This window comes from Cuculus canorus, chromosome 12 (genome assembly GCF_017976375.1).
Source record: "Cuculus canorus isolate bCucCan1 chromosome 12, bCucCan1.pri, whole genome shotgun sequence".
Taxonomy (NCBI): domain Eukaryota; kingdom Metazoa; phylum Chordata; class Aves; order Cuculiformes; family Cuculidae; genus Cuculus; species Cuculus canorus.
In genome coordinates this window covers 22,405,247-22,430,346 of record NC_071412.1, presented here as the reverse complement: position 1 = coordinate 22,430,346, position 25,100 = coordinate 22,405,247, and the positions used below count along the sequence as shown (strand labels likewise).

Genomic DNA, 25,100 nt, shown 5'->3' with positions numbered 1-25,100 from the left:
AGCTTCGGACTCCTCTAGCACACTGCCCCATGATGCAGCTTTTGGCCAAGCTCTTCTTGAGTATAAATGGCTTTTGACAATAAACGACAGGCAATGAGACTAGGTTATGGTCCATCTGGCATCATGGAACCGCTAAAGGGAGCTTCGTTGCTCCCACATTTCCTTGTTGTGTGCTGTAAAGAGCTGGTTCAGCCTTCGGAGCAGGGTAAGCCCCAGGATCTTTTGAGCTCAGAACTGGTTTGCTGCTCCTGTTCACAGAGCATCCATCATAGTCTTGCCAAGATCTCCTGTACTTTCAATGGGAACTCAACCATCATAGAGATCCTCCACCATTCAGCGCTAAGGCAGCAAGTATGTTCTCCTGCTTTGAGATGGATGTCCTTAGATATGGTGTCAAATCCTAGACGAAATCACGTCCTGCCATATTTGCTGCCACAAGCAGGAAAATCAGGTTTGAATGCCCTGCTAGGGCAAGCCCAAAGAAGTGGGAAAGGACCTTCTGCCCCTTAGGGAAACTGCAAGGCGCTGCAGGAGCCCCTGAACACAATAATGGGAGACCCTGTGATGCTGAGTCCATGTTAGCTACAGAACAGCAGTGAAACATTTGATCCTGAGCGCCCTGGCATCAATTGGGACGACTAGGAAGAAGCAGCACCAGGAAGGCAAGGGACAACTTACAATTGGCCGGCCAACCCAGTCGTAGGCATAGTCAAAGGTGTAGCCTTTCTTTTCAAACAGCTCTGTGAAAATGGTGCGTAAATAGTCGTAGTCGGGTCTCTCAAAGAAGTCCAGCCGCCGCACGTAGCGGAGGTACGTGGCCATCTCCTCTGTCGGAAAAGAGGAGAGAAGCAGCAGCATCAGTTCTGTGTGCACACGAGCTCTGTCACTCACAGACCACTCAGAGCCACCACAAGCACTGGAAATGAGCTTTTCAAAGCCACCAGAGCAACTCATCCCACAATCTAGAGATCTCTTAGAAAGTCAAGCTTATGATGTTCATGTTTTCACTCATGCTGTTTTATTCCAGTGATGGTGCTTAGGGACACAGGTTGGTGAGGGCTTGGCAGTGTTGGGCTAACATTGGGCCTCAATGATCTTATGGGGTCTTTTCCAACCTAAGTGATTCTATGACTCAGTTAAGCCCAGTGAGGCTTTCCCACAGCACTAGGCTCAAAGTTGGACCAAGGGCAGAGCCCCATGACGCGAGTTGCCTAGGCTCTGCTAAGTTCAGCTGAGCCATGCGGGCTGGCAGAAGCTGTCCAACAAGACTTCACACTCAGTGCCCTACTTGAGTCTTTTATTGCTTGATGGATCTCCCTCAGCTCTCTAGAGCCCTCCTGCCCTGCCTAAAGTCTAATAACAGCCTGCTTTTACTCCGAATCTTCTGAATGATTTGCTATAAATGAAGGCCCGTGTTCTAGCATAGAGTGTCATGTTGTGAGAGAACCGTCTGGGCTGTTGGTGCTACCTTGGGCTGTTCTTACACAAGTGCTTTTAATGATAGTCCACAACGCAGATCTTCTCAAGCAAAGATGGAAGCCCCACTCCTGCTCCAGAGAGCTGCTGCTTTGCCCTAGATCTGAGCCCACAGCTGGTTTTATCCCGTACATGTGTATAAAACTGAACACTAAAGCTCCCTGTGTGAGAGAAGGTGCTGGGCTTGGCTGGAAGCACATCTTTAATAATGCTCTCTTTAAAACTGCTGTCAGAAGGTGGAATTCCGTGACAGACACATCATCCTTAGCCTAGGTGATCACCTTCCAACTGAAATGGTCTATATTCTATCCCATCCTTCTAAGCTGGCTACCTAAAACCTTAACATTTGTAAAACATTTCATTTGGAAAAGAATTAGCTTAGTAGATCCAATATAGTCGCTTGGGAGAGGGAAAATAATGAGGACCTCTTTTGGGAGAAAGCCAAGAAGCACAGCAGGAGAACAAGGCACCTGAGCACTGCGCAGCCTCCTTGGTGAGAAGAGCTGTGCTCATCTGAACCCACAACCGCAAGCCCTCAGGCCTCACTCATTTACAGTGGCAGCTCCAGTTGTCTGCCAGCTTGAGGAATGACAGAAGGGCTACACATCATTCAAATCCTTCCTGCCAGTGCAACCCAGAACTGCCATATTTAACATGGTATGGCCAGCCCCACTCACGGTCCCAGTGAGGCTTTACCTGGAAAGTTCTCGCAGAGAACTTCGACTGGAGTGTTTCTCTTGGTATCCCCAATCTTCTGATACCTCTCTTTCAAGGTGTCAGCCTGCAGTGCACAAAGACAAAACAGTTGCAGAGAACGAGTTCAACCATGTGACAAATGACATGCTGTTGGGGAAGAAAAACAAGGACCTTTTTCAGATCTTGGGTGGTATCAGATGTTAGGTGTGACTGAACCGCATGCTGGGCTGCACCAGCAGGAACACTGTCCTCCCTGCTGTAACACTCACCGTGTGCTCTGCACGCTGTGGGCAGAGAACATCCATGGACATGTTCTGAACACCTCAGTACTGGAAAGGAAGGACCCCTGTAGGCGTCCTACCAGGCCAAATCCATACGATCCCGGTCCTGGGGGCCGCACAGGGAAGCTTTTGCGGGACAAGAGAACGAAGCTATGACTGCACATCAGCCCTATGCTCAGAGCCAGCGGCAACTTCTGCGCCTTCATAAACAGCCGTAAAAGCAGGCAAATCGCAACAGCAATGTGGGCACGTTGAGTTTTTGCTGTGTATAATGGAATGCCGCCATATGGATAACCAGTTCACCATCAGCCACCCTTCTCCCAGATCCCATGCTACTCCCTTGCCATCCCTCCTGTCACCCCCAATGTCACTTGGATGGCACTGATTAAACAGCAAGAAAAATGAAACTGTTTTCAGCTAGATTTCCACCTAAATCCCTGTTGAAGCAGAGACCTCAGCTCCAGTCAGCATCCTGAGAATAGGTTTCAGTGCCTCCACTTCAAAACACACCAATTAGACCTACCAGCACCATAATTAGTATCGTTAAGATGTTCTCTTGAGACTTAAGCACCAACAGAATAGACCAGAAGCTGGGGAAACCCAGATGAGTGACTATGCTGTATTCTAGATCAGAGTAAGGAGTCGAGTCAGTGGTTGTTCTGGAGCTGAAAACAAGGAGGACTTTCTATCAACTCATGAAGCTCAGCACTGAGCTGAGGAAGTCCTGTAGAGTCTGCTCTGAACATGGAATTATCTCAGAATAATGTGCAGGATTAATTTAAAGCAGATGAGTTCAACAAAGCCAGACACAGAATGTGTAAGAGCATAATGCACACTTACAGACATGTGAACGTAAAGTCAGAGAGACTCTGCTTTCTTTCACAGTCATTTTCACACTTGAAAACTTTGCTGTGATGAATCGTTGCCAATATCCCTGGCACATGTCCGATGAGGCTATGCTGGGACTGACTCTGGGTAGATGGTGATAAACAGCTTTGCGAGGTCCACCATGCCAACCACAGCAGTTTGTGAGCCAAACGGCTCATCTCCCTTGCCCAACAGATCTAATAGTTAGTTATGGCCTTAACAAACCTTCTCCTAACATGCTCAGATTTGATCCCTTCACTCACTGCAATTCCAAAGCTGAATGCAGTAGCTTAATCCTCAGGGAAGGGATGGAGAAGTGAAGATGCAACCACCAACAGCTTCTGAGCCAGCAAATGACTTACTCCTCATTAACACAGCTGATGAATGCGTGCTGCAGTTGCCATAACTGAATTGCTCGCAGCCCTCCACATTGCACATGACATTTCATAAACTTCCAGGCACTGAGTGTCCGGCACATCTGGAGGGAAGCCAAGCTCAATGCTCCTGCCAGAAAACCAGTTTTTCAAGTTGTAGTCTATCTGCACGTCTGAGGCCATCAAACTGCTCACATTATAAACGCGTTTTGTAGATGCATCTCGGGGACTGTGTGCTAAAACTAGAACTCCATAAACAACCACTCTGTTCCCATCACATTCCAGCTCAGGGCTGCTCCACGTTACAGCAGAGCCGCTCAAACAGCTCCAGGGTTTTCTCATCGCCGTCCCTGTCCCAGCTGCTCATCTGCCTCTGCACAATCTGCTCCCCAGAGCTGGACTCATGCAACTAAGTTCACGGTAACTGGGAGTGACAGGCAATTTGCTATCTAAAAAACCTGTCTGCAGGTAATGCTCATGCCTTGCCATTACACTTCAAGGACACAGACGGGGGCAGTGTTTCTGCCTGAATTTTGCAAATGTTTTCCCCATCAGATTCCCATTTGGGCAAAGATTGGACACAGGGTGAAAGAGAAAATGCTAGAGCTCAAACCCACCTTCAGTCCTTGCCAAGGCAGGCTGCCTCGGAGGAAATACATAAACATATGGCCGAGTGCTTCCAAGTCATCACGGCGGCTTTGCTCTGAAACAGAAGAGATACAAATTATTGCCTCAGCTGCAGGAATGGATCTGAGATCTGATCGGTAGCTACACCTGTTTCTGAGCTAAAGGGAAGGTCACTTGCTGTTTGTGACTCAGACCTTGTGCAAAAATGCCTGCAACCTGTTAGAGAAACTCATTGAACATGTAAAGAAGAGATCAGCTGAAAGGCGTCAGATGACACGGGAGCTGTAAGACACACTGCCCAGCCTTAGGGAGAAGGGACAGCGGTGGCAGTGTTAGCTGCAGAGGAACAAAGCCATTCCCTAGGTATTCTCTGCTCCGCCAGCACTGACAGAGCAATCATGATGTGCTGGATTGCATTATTTCCTCTGAACTTCGCAGGAATGGGCAGGGGACACTTGTGACCAGCTGCCAGGAATCGCTGTGCTGCAGGCACCAGCACTCTTCCAACTGCTTCTGCAGCTCATCGCATTGGAGCGGATCAGAAATAGCTCCTTCTGGCACCACTTCTTGTGAAACGCTGCTGTTGCCATGCAGATGTTGTGATTATAACTGAGGGGGAAAGGAAAAGCATCCTTAAAATAATCTACCAAACCATATCCAAAACCTCAGGGAGGACACAAGATGGAACAAATCTGAGTGCAGCAGCACAGAACTGCGTCTAGGCTCAGCTGCGTCGGGCAGGCTTGGGTTCCCTGAGCCTGCAGGCTGACTTGCTGCAGTCTCCTCTCCTCCAAACCTTCACCTGCAGGCTGGTATCGTGCTCTGAAGCTGCAATCCAGAGCAGCTCTCTTCAGGCAGCCCTCACGCCACCACAAACCACGTGTGAGCTGTCCCTGATGCTGTGTCATCTGCCGGAGGAGTAAATGGCAGCGCTCTGCCCAGCATGACTCCTTCAAAAGCAGCAGCAAATGGAACCCTTACACAGTAGTCGGGGTGAGAACGCTCAGTGGAAGGGAACCGAGATGATGGTTCCTGCAGGTTACCCCAATGCAGCTTTAAAAAGGGAAAAAAAACCCCTTCTTGTTTCTCCATCCCTTCCTGTCCCCTCACTAGGAGCTGGGCTTACCCACCTTGTGCCCCAAAGACAGCAAGCTCTCCAGGAGATAAAGAGCCAGCAACACCTGGATAACCCAGCTGGGAGGCCACTCCAGGAACATCCCATTATCCCACTGCTCTCTTAAGTTAACGGAATATAAACATTTAATAAGGTTTTTGCCTTCAGCCACAGAAATGTAATCTGGTATGGAAGGCGACAGTGAGGAGAGGAGATGAAAGCCAGGTTTAAAAGCGGTTAAATAATTCATTTTCTCCAAGCAATTATTAGATCAGGGAACATCCAGCTCTCACACCTAACAGTGGAAGGTACCAGTATAGTACTGTGCTATAAAAATCTATTTGGTCACATTTAGTACAAAAATTACTGCCCACCCACTTGCCTTCACCAGCACAGAGCTGCTACCAGCTATTTAGTGCCTAATAAAAACTATAATTATGAGGCTTCCAACGTTTCAGCTCTCCCAGTGCCTCAAAAGGGGGAGAAAAGCCTTTCAACTGTGAACAGCATCCTGGCATCGAGCGGCTCACAAATGGCTCGCAGGGAGGGGAGAGTCGCAAGCCAGGCTCCCACCAGACCCTGCAGGGCTCAGCCTGGCAGGTACCCCCAGCTGCACCAACCTTTGCCCAGGTGCGTGTTGATGGACATATATCTCGCCGTCCCAGTCAGGCTCTTGTGTTCCCTGTACGGAATGTGTTTTTTGGTTTCTGGGTCAATATACTCCTTCGCCAAGCCGAAGTCAATGATGTGGATGACATGCTCTTTCTTGTTGCCCTGCCGGCCAATGAGGAAGTTTTCTGGCTTGACATCACGGTAGATGAGGTTCTTTGAGTGCACATACTCCATCCGAGATATCTGCAAAGCATCAGGGCAGGAGTTACTGGCAAGCACCCCACTCCTGCGCCCTCTCAGCCAGCCAGCGAGGGTCCTTGGCCCATCCCCATGCTTCTGCTTGGGGCTACCTTGAATTTCAGCCACTCTATGCGAAACACAACAAGGGGTGGAACAAACCCAGGCAGAAGCTACAATCAGAGTGGGGCCATGATTCCATCTGGAAACAATTCCCAGTTTCACTGAACTCTGTACCTTTTATTTCTTTAATAGGTTTTAAATGAAAATATGTGACTTCCCACTGATGGCTGCTTTGGTCCATGACTGCCCTGTGTGCATGGTGGCTTCTTTAAACAGGTTGCTTCTTTGTAATGGCCAGCTACCCACGAAACCCTTGCAAAGCCCTCGCCAACTCCACATTTTGCAGTAACAGATGCCAGTGCGCAGAGTTCACTACTGCACCACTGCAGTGACATCGTGGTGCAATGCTATAGGGTTTGGTGAACATCCGGGGTGGGAGCCACTGGCTGGGCGCTCCCTGTGGGAGTCACCAGCTCTAGAGCAGTTCTGCACTGGGTTCATACTGGTAAGATGTCTCTGCACCTCCTGCCTGGGACAGGATGGAGCTCAGGATCACTGAACCAGCTTCTCCCTGAGCGGAGCTGCTTACCATGCAGAGCGTTCTGCCTGAACCAGACCCACCTGCAGCTAGCAAACCCAGCTCTCTCTTTCTCTTCACAGCTCTTGGATACAGCCCTGACTGGAAGCTCCACCTGTGACCACTCCATCCCACCCCAGAGGCTGATTAGACACCTTAGTTTTAAGATGAACCTGCTGCATTTCCATTCCTTGGAAAGAAGCAACAGGTGGGGGTAGGGGGGCAGCGCTCCTTGTAACATCAAAACTGCCACATGGGAAGGGCAGGAGGCCTCAAAGGATGGACTGCAGCTAGATCAGCCTTAAACACCAGGACCAGTTCCAAGGCTTGTCAGAAGGTGACACGTGTCCCCTCTAACAGTGTTTTATTCCGATGTGCTGAGCAAATGGGCTTCGCAGCTAACAGCCATTATTCCTGATCAATTATGGGATGAGGCAGAACAGAGCAGATGCTCTGTGCTCCAGCTATTCTTCACGCTCTGGAACACCTACCAGACACAGCAGCAGGTTGGGAGACAAAAAAGGATGTCAGGAGGCAATTCAAATTAAGATGCAACCCTTAAAGTGGAACAAAGTGTTTCCTCGCCTCTCGGTACGTAATGAGCTTTCACACCGAGCCTGGCTGGCTCATTCATTTGTCTCTGCTCCCAGAGATGCTCCATTGTCAGAACAGCTGGCAGCAATGACACGACCTGGTAAAAGCAGGTTATTTTTGTTCCTTAAAACCTCACAGTGAGTTGTATTGGCCAGGACAGCAACCTGGACAGCTGGGGTGTCAGATGGACCAACATGCTCCAGCAGCGCTTGCAGATACTGATATACCTGCTATTCTCGCTTCCACCACACACAGATGCCGTTGGGTCTCTCACATTCTTTTTCCATTACTTCCACCTGCCTGGAGGCTTCGTGATGCACTGCCAGAGTGCTGCGCAGAGCCGACGATGGCTAAAAGTCGCTCTCCAAGTCAGGAAGACATTTCCCAGTGCAGCTTTACTTGCCCTGCCAAGACCCTCACCTGCTGGTGGCTGTCGGTGGAGCCAGTGGCTGTGCTGCATTGCCCTTCCAGCCTTGCTGCCAGAGAAATGAGCGGCACCGGGGCAGCGTGACCATGGCCTGGCTCAGACCCATCACCAAGCTGGAGGGGAAGAGGAGTGGAGCTCCCACTCCAGAGGACGCAGAGGCCTGGTGCCTGCTCCTTTTGTGTTGGAACTGCAGGCTCTGATGTCTGTGCATCAGAGAAATGTCTGTGCAGAGAAACCACTGCAAGGAGCTGGGACCAACTCTTGGAACAGCTTCTACGCTGGAAAAGCAGCGACTGTGAAGCAGCGTTAACAGCTGCTCCATGATTTTAGCAGTAACAAGAACAGACTGGAGCATGTTATCCTAGGAACACTGCAGGTGTATGGGGGGCTCTGATTGTGAAGTAAAGCAGGATCTCCACGGCCATGGCAGGCCAAGTCCATCTTTGGAGTTAATCCTCTCCATTTCAGATGTCAGAGAAGCCCCTGGGAGGGGAGAGTGTCCCTAGGCACACAGCAGGACCACATTATTTCTGGAGGCGAACCTCCACTGATGTGGAGGTGACACAGCGACTGCAAGGATTCAGTGTATGAACTAAGATGAATTCAGACCATTTTCCCAAAGCCCTGTGACTGGAGTGAAGGGTTTTCATTTCAGCTGAGCAGTAAGAGTTTCAGAAAACACAGCTCAAAGGGCCAGCTGAGCCCTTCTCCTCTAGGAAACCTCTCAAGGAAGATGGGGCACAGCTAAAGATGCTGAATCTGTCTCCCTAAATGCATACACTCCAAGTTGGTAACTCACGTAACCTTCCTGAGAAGACTGGAAAGGTCCTAAAACATATCCCCATGGGAAGGGGGAGCACAACCTGCTCCTTTTGGAGAACATCAACCCCCCTGGTTGTGACTGCTTTTGGTGTCCCCCTACATCACCTAACCATCCATTTCCCAAACTAGTACCAGTGTCCAGACAAGCTCGGAGGCCAGCTGAGGTCACAAAAGCAGCAGATGATGCCAGTGAAGTACAGAGTACAGAGCTGATCTGTAGCCCTAGGGCTTGGCAAATGCTAGACAGACACTGTCCTGACAAGCTTGATTCCCCCAACAGACTTGCGGGAATACATTCCCATCTTTACAAGCACAAGGGCCTATAAGCTCTAGCCAAGGCTTTGCCACCTGATGCCACTTGATTTAATCAAAATCAATGCTATAAACTGGTTTTCTACTGATGACATAACACTCAAAGCCAACAAAGCCAGACCCTTAGCTGTAGGAGCTCGACTTCATGAACTCAACACCAGGCAGGTGCTGTTGAAACCACTGCATCTGTGACCTCAGGCTTCCATTTGAGATTCTGCTTTGGCAAACTTCAGTGTATTTATAGGGGATTGTATGCCACACGCTCTCACCATCTTCTCTTTCCTTCAACATTTCTATCCACAGCCCTGTTAGTGTGAATGTGTAGTCCCACCTCTGCGGTGCCACATGGGCATCTGCAGACCACAGGCTGAAAACCAGAAAGCCAAAGTAAAATGAGAACTGTTTGGCTCCACCGACTGGCAGAAGTTCACTCCTCATGTTCAGCTTTCATGTTGTCCATTCATCAGCATCATCTGACCTCCCCTTCCTCAGTAAGAGTTCTTCTCAAATCTGAGAAAATTCCTTTTTGTAAGAAAGATGGAGAGGGATTTTTTACCAAGGCCTGTAGGGATGGGACAAAGGAAAATATTTTTAAACTGAAAGAGGAGATAGACAGAAATTCTTCATGATGAGGGTGGGGAGGCCCTGGCTCAGGCTGTCCAGAGCAGTGGTGGCTGCCTCATCCCTGGAGGTGTTCAAGGCCAGGACAGGGCTTGGAACCCCTTGATCCAGTGGGAGGTGTCCCTGTCCATGGCATGGGGTGGAACTGGATGGGCTTCGAGGTCCCTTCCAACTCAACCCATTCTGTGATTCCCCAATGGAAAGGGATCCTCTCTACTTCCCAGCCTTCACATTGTGCCAGCCTCATCCTTCAGCTGACCTAGGGCTGATGTAAACCCAGGCTGACATTGTGGTGGCGCTGGGCAGAGCCCTGCTGCTGTTACTCACCAGCTGGATGGCTATCATTAATACCGTCTTCAGAGTGAACGTCCTATCACAGAGGTCAAACAGATCTTCCAAGCTAGGACCAAGCAGTTCTAGTACCATGGCGTTGTACTTTCCACATGGTCCGAAGTAATACACCTGGGGGAGCCCTTCAGCTGGAGGAACAGGAAAAGAGGTGAGGTCAGTCAATGGGACAGCATTAACACCCTTCCTTCTGGGTGTAAATTTTCTGCTGGCAGAGTCTTTGTTTTCACTTCCCGAGTGTCCTTTCTGTTTGATCTCGCCCAATGAGCAAATACTTTTCAGCATGCGCTGTGCATGAACTGAAGGCCAAACTAGTGCAGGCTTTGCTCAGCTACACCCAATACACAAGTGGATTTCAGAGCAAGAACACAACCACATGAAAGCATCCAGCTTTTGCAGCATTAAATGTTGGGCTTCATGGAACAAGACATGGAATTCCCTATGTCGCACTGAGCAGCAGGCAGAGTCCAACCCCATACGAGGGCTGGTCCTCATCTGAGCGGTCATGAGGTTGGTGGCCGTCGCGGAAAAGGAGGTATGGCCAAAAAAAGGGCTGCTTTATCAACCAAGATAACGCACATTGATAATAACATTTATCAGCATTTTTCATAATCACAAGAAAGGGAAAAAGGTTTTCCGATAAATAAGAGCAAAGATGTAAGTTCTGACCCATCCCCTTGTGAAAACAAGCACTCACAGGCATTCAGTACACACACAAACTGTTCTGCTAGGTCCCACACAAACCTCAACTGCCAGTGTGCTGGAGTCAGAGCCCACTCTGCCCATCCCGCAGCTCAGGGATGGTCTTCTCTGCCAGAGCGGGTGACATTGACACTCTGCAGAGAGTGGCTTTGTGTGCGGATCAGCCTTCCGAAAGGCACCAGGACAAGGGATACCCTCCCTCAGAGGCTGAACACTCCGTGTGCCGTGTGGCACTCCTGCAACCATCTTCTAGTCAAAATGGGACAGTGGAGCTGCCCATGCAGGGGGAATTCACTGCAGGGTGAGCTGCAAATAGTTCTGACCAGCATCAGCACAGGTGCTTAGCTCCCGGCATCCATGTCCAGCTGCGTGGCACTGGTTTTTGGTCATAAATCGCCAGTCTACAGCTCCTAAGCTGTCCCAGACCATGGTGGGAGGGTTTCATTTTGACATGGGGGATTGTCCTGTGTCCAAACAACATCCCTGTTTGAACACATGATGGCACGATGAATGAAGACTCGGCAGGGGGAGCACTACTCTATATATAGTCTGTTTTCATAGGGTCACACAGAGGTCCATAAATTATATCACATAGGACTCACAAGAACACCGATTATAAACTTTATGGCTTGTTTCAAGTAAATGCATACACATACCTGTACTGACATAAGAGATGAACATTAAAGGTAGCAAAAATCCTCACTGATTTTCAGACACCAGAACTGAATTGCTTGTGAAACTGTGTGGTTCTGTTCCTGCTCCGTGTGCCCAGGGAAACGCTATGGCTTGAGCATGTTGGCAAACCTGAAAGCCAGGCATCTCTGGACCCACTCTTCTTACGAACAGTACAAAGGGGCAGCCTAAGGAAACGTGCGGTTTCATTCAATCGCAGCCTAGCTGCATATTCCAGGATGCAGCTTGGCTCTATTTCAGCAACAAGCACAGTGTCCTGGTTCCAGTGAGTCCACTGCCACCGTTAAACACAGGAGCTTCACCAGCATCACCAGTTCCTAAGGAGACATTGCCAATGACAGAGATTGACTGAGCGAAAATGATCTTTGGGCAGTCAAACCTGAGTTTTTTAATGGTGAGCGATTGTGCTGGCAAAGGGCTGAAAAGGTCAAACACCACCACGGTGCTGGGAAGCCATGTCCTATATGAGCACCTCTGGATTCAGAGTGCGGGATGAAAAGCCATGGGCAGAGCCGAGGTCTCTTGAAGATTCAAAGGTACCACTCAGCACTTGAAATATAAACCAGAATCAGATATAATGCAATTAATGTACAAAATACCATCTAAACATGGGTTTTCTCTATGGCATTAAACAAGACCAGTGTATTAAGGCAAGAAAATCCAGGAATGGCATGTGCAGGTTCTCCTTTGGACCTGGTGGCAGGGGAGCTGCTGCAGGCAGAAATCATTGGAATTTGCTTAACGGCTCCAGTCTCACAGCTCAGTGACTCGGCTTGACTGTGTAAAAGGCCCTGCTCCACCCCTGCTCCTGTGGGAAGTTTATCACCCCAATAAGCACAGACTGCACCGAGATGCACAGGCAAATTCTGCTACTTCAGCAGCATGATGCCTTGGGAAAAATTCAGGCTGAGCACAGTGAAAAGCTAGCAAAGCATTCTGGAGATTAAAGCATTGCAGCTGGAACTACAGCAAATGCCGACATCAAAGCTGAAAGCTCAGACTCTGCTTCCACTGTGCCCCTGTGCAGCCACAGGGCTCCAGCCTCAGGCTTCCCTAAAAACTCCAACCCCTTCTGTGGCTGCCCCTGAAAGGGACTGTCCCAGCCCCTCTCCTCCCTCCCAATCCCTGTGCTCATGCAGCCCAGGAGTTGGATCAACCCCCCCAAAAAGCCCAGTGGTTGAGCTTGGACACAAGGACAGGAACAGTAATGAAGAGTGGGACCACCCTTGAAGAGAGCTTAAGGGAGCTGAATGAACACCGAGGACCTTTCAGCCAGTTCCATCTCAAGATGGAGCATCCTGGCTGATTCATGTAGTGCTGTCTTGCTGCCACAGCGTGACTAATGGCCCTTATGACTTGTCAGACATCCAGCATACTCCAACCCACCCCATTAGGGCAGGTGTCAGATGGACAAGATGTACAGACGGTCCAAAGCCACTACCAGGACCGGTGACCGGCAGAGAGAGGCCAGAGAGGTTCTGCACAAGGAGAATTGCATTTCGCAGCATCTGCCCCACGTGGAAGGTGTGATAAGTGGGAGCCGTCCACAGCAGCAGAGAATATCTATTGATGCTCTGAGTATGAGCATCCCGAGAGACGATGAATAAACCTCGTGCAACAGTGAGTAGCCCAAATACACCCAAGGAGAAACAGAGCAGCAATGCAGGAAGCTACACACAGCAACCACATCAGTGGAGGCGTAAAAGCCAAGCCCCAGGGCACCAAATTGCCAGGAGACACCGCAGCTTGTGACAACTGAATGATACTGGTAGCTTTTCAGCCACCAGTGGTCTTTGCTGCCACGGGAAATTGGCTTCCACTGCCCTCAGTGGCCAAAGGAAGAGAAGCTGATATCTCCAGTTTCAAGAAGAATTACAGAAAAATTTCACCGCCTCTCTTCATGCAGGCTCCAAAGCTCTCCCTCTCCACTGCAGAGGGGAGACACTCCCAAGGAACCTCAAATTAGAGACCCAAGGACTGAGGCACCAGGGCACAAACCAGTGCCAAGCGAACGGCTGATGCTTGGTGCAAAACCACGCTCAACGTGAGCAGCAAGATCTGTTCTTCATGGAAACAGCTGCAGGGACACAACAGCAGCAATAGCACACACAAGTTCTGTGTGGCTTTAAAGCTGTGCTGATGAATGGGACGTAGATTGTCACAAAATTCTCATTCAGAGCAGAAAGTTTATTTTTACAAATGACAGAACACAAAATTACAGGATAAACAGCATAAATGGCAACTGTGTGAGCGCTGAACATCTACAGCTAAAATTAAACATGCTCCAAACAAATTAAACAAATTGCTTTTGAGCTGTCAGCCCATTTAAGCTGATTATACTAATGAGGAGCTACCCCTCTCTTAATTTTCCAACTGGGATGAAATCTGGCTTTGCCGTCAGCACTGACCGGGCCATGATCTCGCCACTCAACCTCTTAAACCATACCCTGTGACAGTGGGTTTAAGTCTATGTGAATGCGCTGGTTAATGGGTTACCTCTGTGAGCTGGGATTACAAAGTGTCGTTCTGACTGTCCAGTTTCTGAACAATCTGCCCCAAAAACAGAAAGAGGGAAGAAAAGTTAAGCCAGGCTTGTTATGTGGAACAGAGCCCAAAGGTCCTTCCAAAATTTGATTGCCTGTGGTTCAAAGATATCTTATTGCAAAGCAGGACGGCAAAACCTTCTCAGTGCAACCCTTCGTCTTCTACTACAGTTGGAGGAGCGTGGGGAAGGACACAGATTTCGGGTGACTGAGAATATTTCCTCTGGGCTGCCAGGAGGGAACACCAGTGGTTGAGATGCAAAGGAAAACGAACAGACAATGCTGACTCCAGCACCAACTCAGTGCAGCTATGCTGCAGCAGAAAAGAGGGTGATGGCACGGGGTCCACCATGGTCCTGCCAATCACTCCCAGTCTTTACAAACCTTGACCTACCATCGGATTAGGGAAACAGCCTAAAAACAGTGAGCTGATCTGACGCGCACACACACACACACACACAGAGAAACAACGACACACCAGAGCGGGCCTGGAGTACTGCTGTGACTGCAGCCAGAGGATGAGCAAGCACCCCAGCAGCTTCCTTCCCACTGCCCTGATGGAGATCACAGAGATGACCAACCTGATGGGGAATCATGAGTCCTTTAAGCCAGTAAAGCTCTGGATAATTTCCTTGCAATCCTGAGCGTTGATACTCTGGTTTCAGAGCCCATGATCTAACTTGAGTTCTCTCTCGGTCATCTGAACAGAGTGAAGAATGCTTGGCCCTGCCCAGGGCACCTGGCAGCATCCCACCATCTCCTGCTGGCTTCTCCACGGTGATGCCTGGGAGGCAGCTAGCTTTGGCTTCTCTGGGAGAAGGAATGCTCAGCAGAGTATCACTTAGCTTGAACCAGCCCCAGCTGCTCCTCTCCTTGCCCAAAGCCCAGCAAGGAAAGCAGCAGAGAGAGTGAGCCACCTCCTCAGACCTTGACTGGCCGCTGTGCTGGCTCTTTCTGCACCTAGCTCCATTTTCTCCAGGTACCTCTGTAACTGCTAACCCTATTCCAGGTGGCATCCTAGCAGCCCTTTCCCAGTACCAATATGAGCTCCTCTCATTCCTGCTCCCTCCAAACATTCTCCTGTCCTGTTTGCTCCAGCTGCTGCCAGACATGGCTCTCTGCTGCCAGCCTTTCCTCACATCTCTCTGCTGCTTTTGCCAGGCACTTAATTATCTCCCTTTGATGAATGCTGAACATTCTGGCACCACTGCCCAGCAGGAGTAGCTACAGTAGGACATTCCGCTTAAGCCCATCTGTGGGAGAGAAAAGGGTGCAGAGCTGCTGCCGAGAGGGAGAGGAGGCAGAGCTAGGTTCTTCCCCTGACCTTGGAGGTGGCACAGCTCAAACACTCTCTGAGCCCCTGGAAATAAAGGCAGGGAGAAGGTCACATCTTGGATCAATACCTTCTCCCCCGATGTCCGCAGGGCAAGCCAAGCTTTTAACGTAGGAGATGACACAACAGTAGTGCACAAGCCATGAGCAGACAGAACTGCTCTCATTCCCAAAGAGTAAGCAAGTAAAGTGTGGCCTCAATGCAGACTCCAAGACTCCGGCTTCGCTCCAGCGCACTTCGTGCCCCTGTTCAGGACACACAGGATGCACTGAGTTCCTGCAATGTTTTGAGTTGCTTGTCAGTATCGGAATCTACAAAAAAAGGTGGGGGAAAAGGAACAGAAGAAAAACAGAGATGGGAAGGACAGAAGGAAGAACATATTTGTTCTTGCTGCTGGTGAAAATCCAAGTGATTTGATATTACTTCAGCTGCAGAAAAACAATGTTCACGATCACTGTGTTATTAAACGGGGTGGCATTTTGTTCTCCCCAAGCGGCACAAGCTGCTTTCCTGATACCATGGCTCAACTTTGTTAAACAACTCTTCATGTACAGAGAAAGAAGCAGTGCTGAGAGGATGTTACATTCGTGTTCACAAAAAAGAAGAAAAAAGGCTGGGGGGAATCAGCCCTGGCTGGCAGGGCTGAGCTGCAGGAAGGCTGTCAGCACCTGGGAAACCCACCCAAACACCCATTCACAGGCAAGTTTTGAGCTGCAGCGAGTAAACTTCACAAGTGAAATTGGTTCAATGCTTGACAAAGACAAACGAACAAAGCACGACATAATAAATATCTTTTTTGGCAAGTTTTGGGAGACTGAATTCACATTTCTAGGACTCAAAGGAAATGACTGCACTCAAATCTCCACGTTACCGATAGATCTTATATCAACAAGCCCTGTGCAGCGATCTCTTGTTCCAGTGGAGGTGGCAGCTGGGATGTAAGACATCACTGTAGAAGGATCAAACTATCAAACTAGTACAGCGTTTTGGAGGAGTTACTTTAGACCACCCCAAAAGTCTCCAGCTTAATTATCCACCCTTTCCCACTCGCCTGCAATACAAGGACATGGGTGAAAGAAAACGTCAAGTTTTCTTTCATGTAACTGTTCCTGCTGTGCTTTCTTTGTGCCCTGGGCACAGCCCGTGGTTTTGCTGGAAGGTGCAAGAAGTGGCGCTGCTGCCGTGGTTTTAATTTCATGAGGTTTAAGCGCAGGCTGCAGCAGGCTGCTGCAGGCATTGGTCTTTGCCCAAAAAGCTCTCATTGATTAAAATACAGCCACATTGGGAACCAGCTCCCCAGGCTGCCTTTCCACCTCCAAGCTTGGCTTTGTGGTGGGAAAACGTATGTCATTCTGTCCATCGGCTCCACATTGCTCGACCAGCCTCCACACCTCCGCACTACGGCTCCTGTGCGACGGATCTAGCAAAAATGCTGTGGGCTCCTGCTCCCTCCCCGTTGCGGGTCACTGTGCTGGGTGAGTTGTGCCAGTTGTTGCGAAGCCATGTCACATCTGTGATGGCCAGCCTGGCTCTGCTGGTTCATATCTAAGAGAAATGGCTTCCTGTTTGGTTTTCCTTGGCTGCACAGCTGCTGCATCAGGTCAGTGCTACCTGATGAAGGAGAACTAAGGAGCAGGTTTGGGCTTCTTCATTTTAACTGGGTGACAAAGAAGTTGTGATGACCACAGGTACGTTCTGCAGCTGCGTTTTTTTCTCTTTGAGAACACTTTCTGCATGTTTTAGACTTAGATTTCCTATTACAGGTACAATCTGCAGGTTGCTGCAGAAAAACCACCAGCAGAGCTGCTGGGCTGTAGGGGGTGCTCAGCGGCACTCACATTCACCTTCAGCAGCTCTCAGATGGAAAATGCTAAGAAAGTAGCACTAATAGAATACTTCTGCTGAATCGCTCCTCTGCTGGCAAAGCAACATTTGGATCCGATCACCATGAGTCCCAGGTGGACCCTGCCCTTCATCAGCTCGTCTCTACTGGAGAATGTCGGCTGGAGGCAGAGCTCTCACTGGTCCCCGGCTTCCTCCCCATCCACACACCAAAAATTCACAGCATGAGCTAAGTGATGCTTTAAGCTGACAGTGCACAGCCAGTGCAGAATGGGGTGGAAGTGCTGTGATGGGAATGCAGAGGGAATGTGACAGCCTGAATTATGGCTCAGCTGCAACTCATGCCTCTGTGCAGTGACCAGGAGTCCTTCCAGCCAGAATAGTGCAGTGACAGAAGGCAAAGCTGGCACATGTGGGCGGTCTTTGTCATTGATCCAGCAGCGTTTGGGTCTTGGACGACTGATCAGACATGAGATGGACATTTGTTCCAGCGATAGCAGCAAACCAGGAAGTGATGGATGCTGGGAGACAAACACATGGAAACTCTCCACAAGTCAAAGACTGGCATTCATCAGTCTGGTAGCTATTGCAGCATTTGAGGGAAAAAGGGATCTTTTGGATTAGTAGGAAGGTGTTACCCATGCAGTCCTTCCAGCCTGCTGGAAAACCTCGCATTGCCTCTTCTCACAGGAGAACCTCCTGCCAAACAGAAGTTCAGAGGCGCTACACACACAATACAACCTTCAGGTACCATCTCTCTGTTCCACCTTAGACAGCTGAGCAGAAGCAGGGTTTGTGAGGAAAGCCTGCTGCTTTCAGGCAGAAAGAGCATTACAGACCAGAGTGTCTCTGCTGAGGGCAGAGCGTGCTGAGAATTTCACAGCTAGATCCATTAGAAGTTCAGGGGCAGAGGCTGTGGCTTCACCCCTCACCCCCAGCACAGTGCAAACGCTTCCCCCTCTAAGGTGCAGAGGACTTTAAAACCCCTGGCATGTGTAAGATGTTCATAGAGCTTGGGAAACACAAGCAGGGTCCCACTGAATCAGGCACCCTCATTCCAAATGGGAACCAGCTTTTGTTAAGTCAGGTAGTACTCAACATCGGGCATATCAGCTGTACAGAAAATGAATTGACTTTTACAGTTCACTTAAGTGTCTGCATGCAGCATCCCAACAGCCTGAGGAATTGTTACGGAAGGGCTGGGAAACGGGCCTGGCAGAACAACAAGGCTGGCCAGTTGCTGCACCCTTGCTGTTATTGTGGCCATAATGGTCAGCCTGGGTTTTCCACTCAACATGTACATCCCAAACTGGAATTCCAAAGCTCATCCTCAGATACTCCGTATTTGCATTCCCTCACTCATATGGCTCAGGCCCTCCACATCCCAGGTGCCAGCAAGCAGGAGCTATTTCAGCTCGGGGAGTTGCCAGGAAGCACCAGAAGCAGCACAGACCTCCGGGATTCCGTGTTCTGCCCCGCTCCTCCGCCCAGGAGCCCTTCCACAGCAGGGCAGCAGCATGGCATACAACACAGTCTCAGGAGATGCTGCTGTCAGTCAGAACACAGCAAGGCACTGGGGATGAGTCCGACTGCTACAGATCTATGACCACTGCTGCAGGGCACGCCACGCTCCAAGGACAAGGGGCTGCAAGAAAGGTATCTTGCAGCTGCTGCTCCTCTCCAGTATCACGGGGTTTGGATTTGTGGTTGCTGCAGTGTGTACCAGAAGAATCAGAGATGCACGAGGACTTTCCAAAATACAAACTGCCCCAATCCCCTACTCAAATATTAACAGCCTTGCTTTAAAAGCATCTGAGAGCTTCCGATTGCCAAAGCCTAAATTTAGCCAAGGAAGTCAGAACTTCTGCTGTTAAGGGATGCTGCAATTTGCACATTAGGGAAGCCCTTCCCAACGAGGGAATGGCCACGTTAAAAAACATATTGGGTTGGAAGGGACCTCAAAGCCCTTCCAGTCCCACACCCCTGCCATGGGCACGGACACCTCCTACTGGATCAGGGGCTCCAAGCCCCATCCAACCTGGCCTTTAACACCTCCAGGAACGAGGCAGCCACAGCTTCTCTGGGCAACCTGGGCCAGGGCCTCCCCACCATCACAGCAAAACATTTCTCCCTAAGATCTTATCTCAATCTCCCCTCTTTCAGGGCAAAACCGTTCTGGTCATCCTATCCCTGCCTCATCTGATCAAAAGCCACTCCCCAGCTTTCCTGGAGCCCCTTTCAGTACTGGAAGCTGCTCTAAGGTCTCCCTTCTTCAGGCTGAACAACCCCAACTCTCCCAGCCTGTCCTCGTAGGGGAGGTGCTCCAGCCCTCACATCATCTCCGTGGCTTCCTCTGGCCTCGCTCCAACAGCTCCATGTCCTTCCTGTGCTGGGGACTCCAGAACTTCCACTGTGATCTTCTGCTGGTTCATCTCCTGGCCACAACCATGTTTTCATCAAGGTGCTGAACAGGAATGGGTTTTCTGAAGATCAAAGCGACCACAGCAATGGCTAATCCGTATGTTGACACTCCTTAATTAACCTGGGGTGTAGACATCTGGCATTAACCCTCACTTACGTGGCCTCGAGTTCCTCCAGCTGCCTGGGGAAAAGCGTTGCGCAGAGGGAGTTCCCTGTGAAACGGCTGGTGTTGGCAGCACGATCCACCATGAGGACTTGTTTACATCCACTCCTATAATGAGCCTTACCAAATGACCTCTACCTAATTGCTATGTGGATGTGAGTATTGCGCAACCGGCACAGAAGGGACGTCTTTATAAAGGACGCCAGCGTGTACGATGTGTGCAGCAGGTAAGGAGTAAAGCAAGAGTGAAGAAAACAGGCTCAATGGAGGCGAGCTAACTCCCTACACGGTACGGAGCTGCAGCCAGCTCAGCTACGCGAAAGACAGATATAAATGCAAATATTGACTAGACCATGTGGAAGGCTTGGTTATTTATACCACCTGCATTTCCCTTGGTCCTCCTTCCTGACAAGTAAACAGACTGCCTCGCTCCAGCGAGTTGTGCAACAGAGAGAGCTCCAAGAGCAAACACAGACTCCGTGCCTCACTGGAGGTGAAAGTGTTTACGGAGCAGGAATTAAACCAAAACCACCGGATCATCGCTGTTCTGTATGTAACGGCATCCCCTTCCCTGGCTTAGCACATGCTGCTCATACACTGTGACTCATCCTCTGTGTGGGCTGGGGACAGCAGGAATCTCGGTTTCCGGGGATTCTCCAGCGTATCAGACTCCTCTCCTGCTTACCCCCCAACACCGCAGAGCTCATTATGTTTGAAATCCAGTCACCTATGTCCCCTACCCATCCTGAGGATAAGCTCTGGCTATGGAGCTATGGCATGAAACCCAACATGTGTTGATGCCGGCCGGCGATGAATCACATGTGCCAAGGAGGGATGGCGAGGGAGTGGGGATGGGGTGACTCATCTGCCAGCTGATGTAAAAATAAACTACTACTGAATCAAACCTGCATGATTCTTCACACTGTGTGCACAAGTAGAAGCTGTCACTATGAGGGAACTCGCTCACCAGCTCAGCCCAGCCAATACAGACCTGAAAATACACAGCACTCCATTTTCCATCCAAAGACAGAGCTCCTGGGGAATGCATTTTGTACAGTGTTTAACAACCACAGGGGAGAGACGCCAGAGACACTTTGAAATGCAGTAACAACAAAACCTTTGCTCCTGTGCACCCACAGGTCACTGCTGGGAAGGCAGCACTGTCCAGCACCACAGCAAATTATTTACTTGTGTGGAAGTGGCAGATTAAAGAGCAGCTTCCTGAGAGTGTGAAGGTGTTTTTCAGCCATGATCTTCATCCTGAGAGAGAGGCACTGGGCTCAGAACGGTGCAGCAATGGTGCAGCAGTGGGCTCCCAGTCCTCAAGAAAACGCTGAGAGTTTGGGAATAAACACACTTTGGGGAAAGAAATAGTTAAAGCTGAGCAAGCACACATCAAGGCAGCTGACAGGTTTGCATCAGCCTCTCTGCAATGCCATGTCAGGATGAGCCTTGTGTGTCAGGATGTGCACGCATGCTCACATGGCCTGTACAGCAAAGAGCACTCATGGAGCAGCTTGGGATGACATGGGCACTTTACAGGATTGAAGGCAAGGTCACACAATAGTTAGCTAAGACACTGTTAAAACTACTCCAAGTATCTTGGTCAGTAAACAGACTGCCTAAAACCTGAAGGAGCTCTCGTTCTCTCCCAAGACACCCCACAGATTGAGCATCAAGTCTCTGACTCCCTGCCTGCTGCTCGCTTTGTTTGTTTCCCTCCCTCTGTTAAGGTCTGGCTGCTGTCTGCTACTTTAGGTTTTAAATATTTAAAGCTTCAGCGAGACAGAAGCAGCCAGCAGATGGTCCCTGTACAGCAGGGCCTTGCCTCTTCTTTTGGGGCGGGTAGAACAAGTTCAAGGAAGGATCATCATATAGAAAACCCATTTGTATAACCAAACATCCCTCCACTCATGAATCATGGAGTGGTTTGAACTGGAAGGGACCTCAAAGCCCATCCAGTTCTACCTCCTGCCATGGGCAGGGACATCTCCCACTGGATCAGGGGGCTCCAAGCCCCATCCAACCTGGCCTTGAACACCTCCAGGGATGGGGCAGCTACCACTGCTCTGGGCAACCTGGGCCAGAGCCTCCTCACCCTCACAGGAAAACATTTCTCCCTAAGATCTCATCTCCATCTCCCCTCTTTCATCTTCAAAGGGCAAGACAGGAAATTAAAGGGGAGCCATTAGTTTCTCTTACTGCAGGGAGGCACTGAGATGTCAGAGAAGGCATCACCTCCTGCAGAAGCCTATGAGAGATGGGCTTTGGTTGGTGCTGTTGATCCAGGACCACTCCAGTCAACTGCTGCTGAACCCATTCAATAGTGCTGAGCTATTCGAAGGGCACCGCAATGAGCCGTTCATGCAGTTCAGGATCCCTTTACCAAATATTCCACTGCTTCGGGTTATCCTAATTTGGTGTGAAACGTCTCTTCAGATGTAGGAGACACAGGAAATCCAGTCTCCTCCTCAGCTAATCCAAGCTGACTTGGCTGAATCTCTGGCTGAATCATGAGGCAGATGAGGGAGCTGGTGCTGAGGGGAGGTAATGGATGCAACACTGGTGCCTTGTCAGAAAGTCTCTAAACACTGATGCAGAGGGAGTGTGCAACACAGGAAGACATAGAGCAGCTGTGAAGGAAGAGGCAGCTATCGCACGGTGGCACCGCTCCCTCCGTTCACGTGGAAATGTCTCAAATAGAGGCTCATCCCAGGAATTAACTTCTGATGGAGCAATGGATTATTGGGCTACCCATCCCTGGAGGTGTTCAAAGCCAGGCTGGACAGGGTTTGGAGCCCCTGATCCAGTGGGAAGTGTCCCTGACCATGGCAGGGGGTCGGACTGGATGGGCTTTGAGGTCCCTTTTAACCTCAAACCATTCCATGATTCTGTTTACTCCTCTGTTCAATCACACCAAGGAAAACACAGGACCAAATGAGTAGCTTAAAAAATAAACACTCATTTAACTGGTTTGTGCTGCTGGCAATGCACAGAACCGACACTGACACACACTCTACAGACACCAAGCAGCACGACTGCTCTGAAGTTTTGGATTTTGTGTGCAAACTGCTGCAGGACCCAGCTCCAAAGCCAGTACTGCAGGGCCAGCTGCAGGTTCCTCTCCAGAAGGAGCCCTTGTTCTAGAGCGATCGAGCACTTCATGCCTCTTCACCACCACCGTCTGGGCTTCTGCAAGGGTTTTGCAGCACAAAACCTTTAGGCTCTTGAGTCAGGAGGCTGTGCTCGATCTGCAAGCAAGTCAGGATCGAGCTTCTCACAGTCTTTAGCATCGAAGACCATTCTTCCAGAAGGCTGACTGCCACAAAGCACCTCCCTTCAGTCTCCGGCACGCCAGCCTGCCAGCCCCAACTCCATATGGATGCAGCCGGTCACTTCCCAGAGACGACAGATACAAAACTCCTTTTTTGACACACACAAAGACATCCTACAAGAAGGTTCCTGCACAATCCATGGCAAGCTGTCCACTTCCAACCTAAGTTTTTCTCTCCAGTAGTAATACACTTAAAAGCATTTACTCTGAACATCCAGACAAAAAGAAAATAACCATCAAAATTATTCTTAATAGGAAAACCCCCCATTTTTCTCCCAGTGCTGCAAGTGATGACAGTTCTGACTTCTCACAGCGGCACTGCTCACTGAGACCATCTGGTCGCACAGGCAGTCGAGTGCCGCAGTTGCGCTAACTAGAGAAGCACGCTGCTACCATGTTGCTACACTGATGCCTTCCCTGGTCGGACTTTTTAGGTGAACGGTGGGAAGTTTGCAGTCAGCCCTGTTATTTGGCAAGATTAATTGGCCGATTTATTGAACAGCATGTCACGCACAACACCGCTGTTGTTCTCCTCTGAGTCACGTGCACTATGGGCTTGGACACCTCTTGTCTTAACTTGTCGAGGCTGCAATAATTCCAAACAACCAGTCCTGCTCGCGGGAGGTTCAAAGCTGTTTGAGCAGCTGAGGTTTCTAAGCAGGAACTGTTAAGGGGAGCCTTGTATCAGCACCGTCCCTGAGAACAGACCCATCCATTCCCCCAACATCGGCAGAGATTTAGCACCCATCCATCCGTACAGGCAGACAGTCCTCCCCTAACTCTCAACGTGGCACGCAGACACCAAGTTCAGGCTCCCCATCCCGTCAGTCTGACTCCACCAAAATTTATGGTGTTCAGCTTCCAAGTTTCATGGAGAGGCCAGAGATGCGGCTTGCATCCTCCACCCAAGCTCCTGGCCTGCTTCCAGTTGTTTTAGCACAAAAGTTTCCAATGGCATCAACAAATTATAGGAGCCGGGCTTGTGATGCCCATGGGATCACATGGAGATAGGAATAAAAGCCATGTTGTTCATGAGGATTCTCAACAGACTCTTGACAAATACTGGCTGAAAGGCTTGACATGACAGTCAGCTCCCTGCACCATGGAGGGAGGAGAGTTCCTGTAGGCAAGAGGTCCATGTCTGACAGCAGCATACTCAGAAACACTTCCATGAGCATGCATGGCATTGGAGAGGGCATAAACGCGCTGTGGGAGAGGGTGGTGTAGAATGAAATCCAAATAGGAGAAAACCCATTATAAATACTTAATCCAACCAAAATAAAGCCAAGTCCCAACATCTGATCAGTTTGCAAGTTCCTCAATGAAGTCTCTAAAGAGTGGTAGAAAGCTGACGGGTGCAGGACAAGCATATTTGGATTCATCCCTGTCCCATGAGACACATGCGCCGAGGCACCACAGAGATGGTGAGCACCAACAGAACTCATGTCGGGGGCAAAGAGCAGAACCGAGTGCCTCATCCTGTGAACGCTCGTTTGGTTTATTTACCTCAAGGGCTTCAGCAGAAACGCTCCAAGTCTTACAAGCACAGCAACTGGAACCGAGTGATGACGCTGACCTGTCAGGAGCTCTGTGTGCAGTACCAAGTGCTACCACCAAAACATAAACCACCCAGTGCAGAGCCCCTGATGGCAGTGGACAAGCCCCCTTTAAAAAAATACCTCTTTTACTGTTTCCAATAGTGACTGCTTATTTGGTTCCCACATCCCAGATTCTACATCCTATCAGGAACAATGAAGCCACACAATACGAAGTGCAACAGCACCCTATCTCCCAAGGATGTGCGACACAAAGGAAACCAATCAGAAAAATCAATTGGAACAAACGGAAAGGAAAAATGCAAGACAGCCATTCAGGCTCAGCATATTATGGGGCTCAGAGCAGATCTATCCTTCATTCTGTTCAATTAGTATCTTGAGAGGACATCTCTGCAAGGTCCAGACAGGGAAAACAGGAAAAGTGGAATCAGTATAAGGTTAAAAAAATCACAGTCATGCAGGGAA

The 25,100-nt window shown here is 49.7% G+C and overlaps 1 protein-coding gene across 1 annotated transcript in view; it reads right to left on the bottom strand.

The window, feature by feature from the left end:
• The window catches only part of CSNK1G1 (casein kinase 1 gamma 1), a 72,132-nt gene that overhangs the window by 12,704 nt on the left and 34,328 nt on the right, over window positions 1–25,100 (bottom strand). Inside the window, exons 6-10 of the mRNA XM_054077981.1 lie at window positions 10,028–10,179; window positions 6,056–6,290; window positions 4,312–4,397; window positions 2,173–2,257; window positions 679–827 (exon numbers count right to left, since the gene is read on the bottom strand). Coding sequence (XP_053933956.1) covers window positions 679–827; window positions 2,173–2,257; window positions 4,312–4,397; window positions 6,056–6,290; window positions 10,028–10,179 — 707 coding nt within the window. The remainder of the gene's footprint in view (window positions 1–678; window positions 828–2,172; window positions 2,258–4,311; window positions 4,398–6,055; window positions 6,291–10,027; window positions 10,180–25,100) is intronic.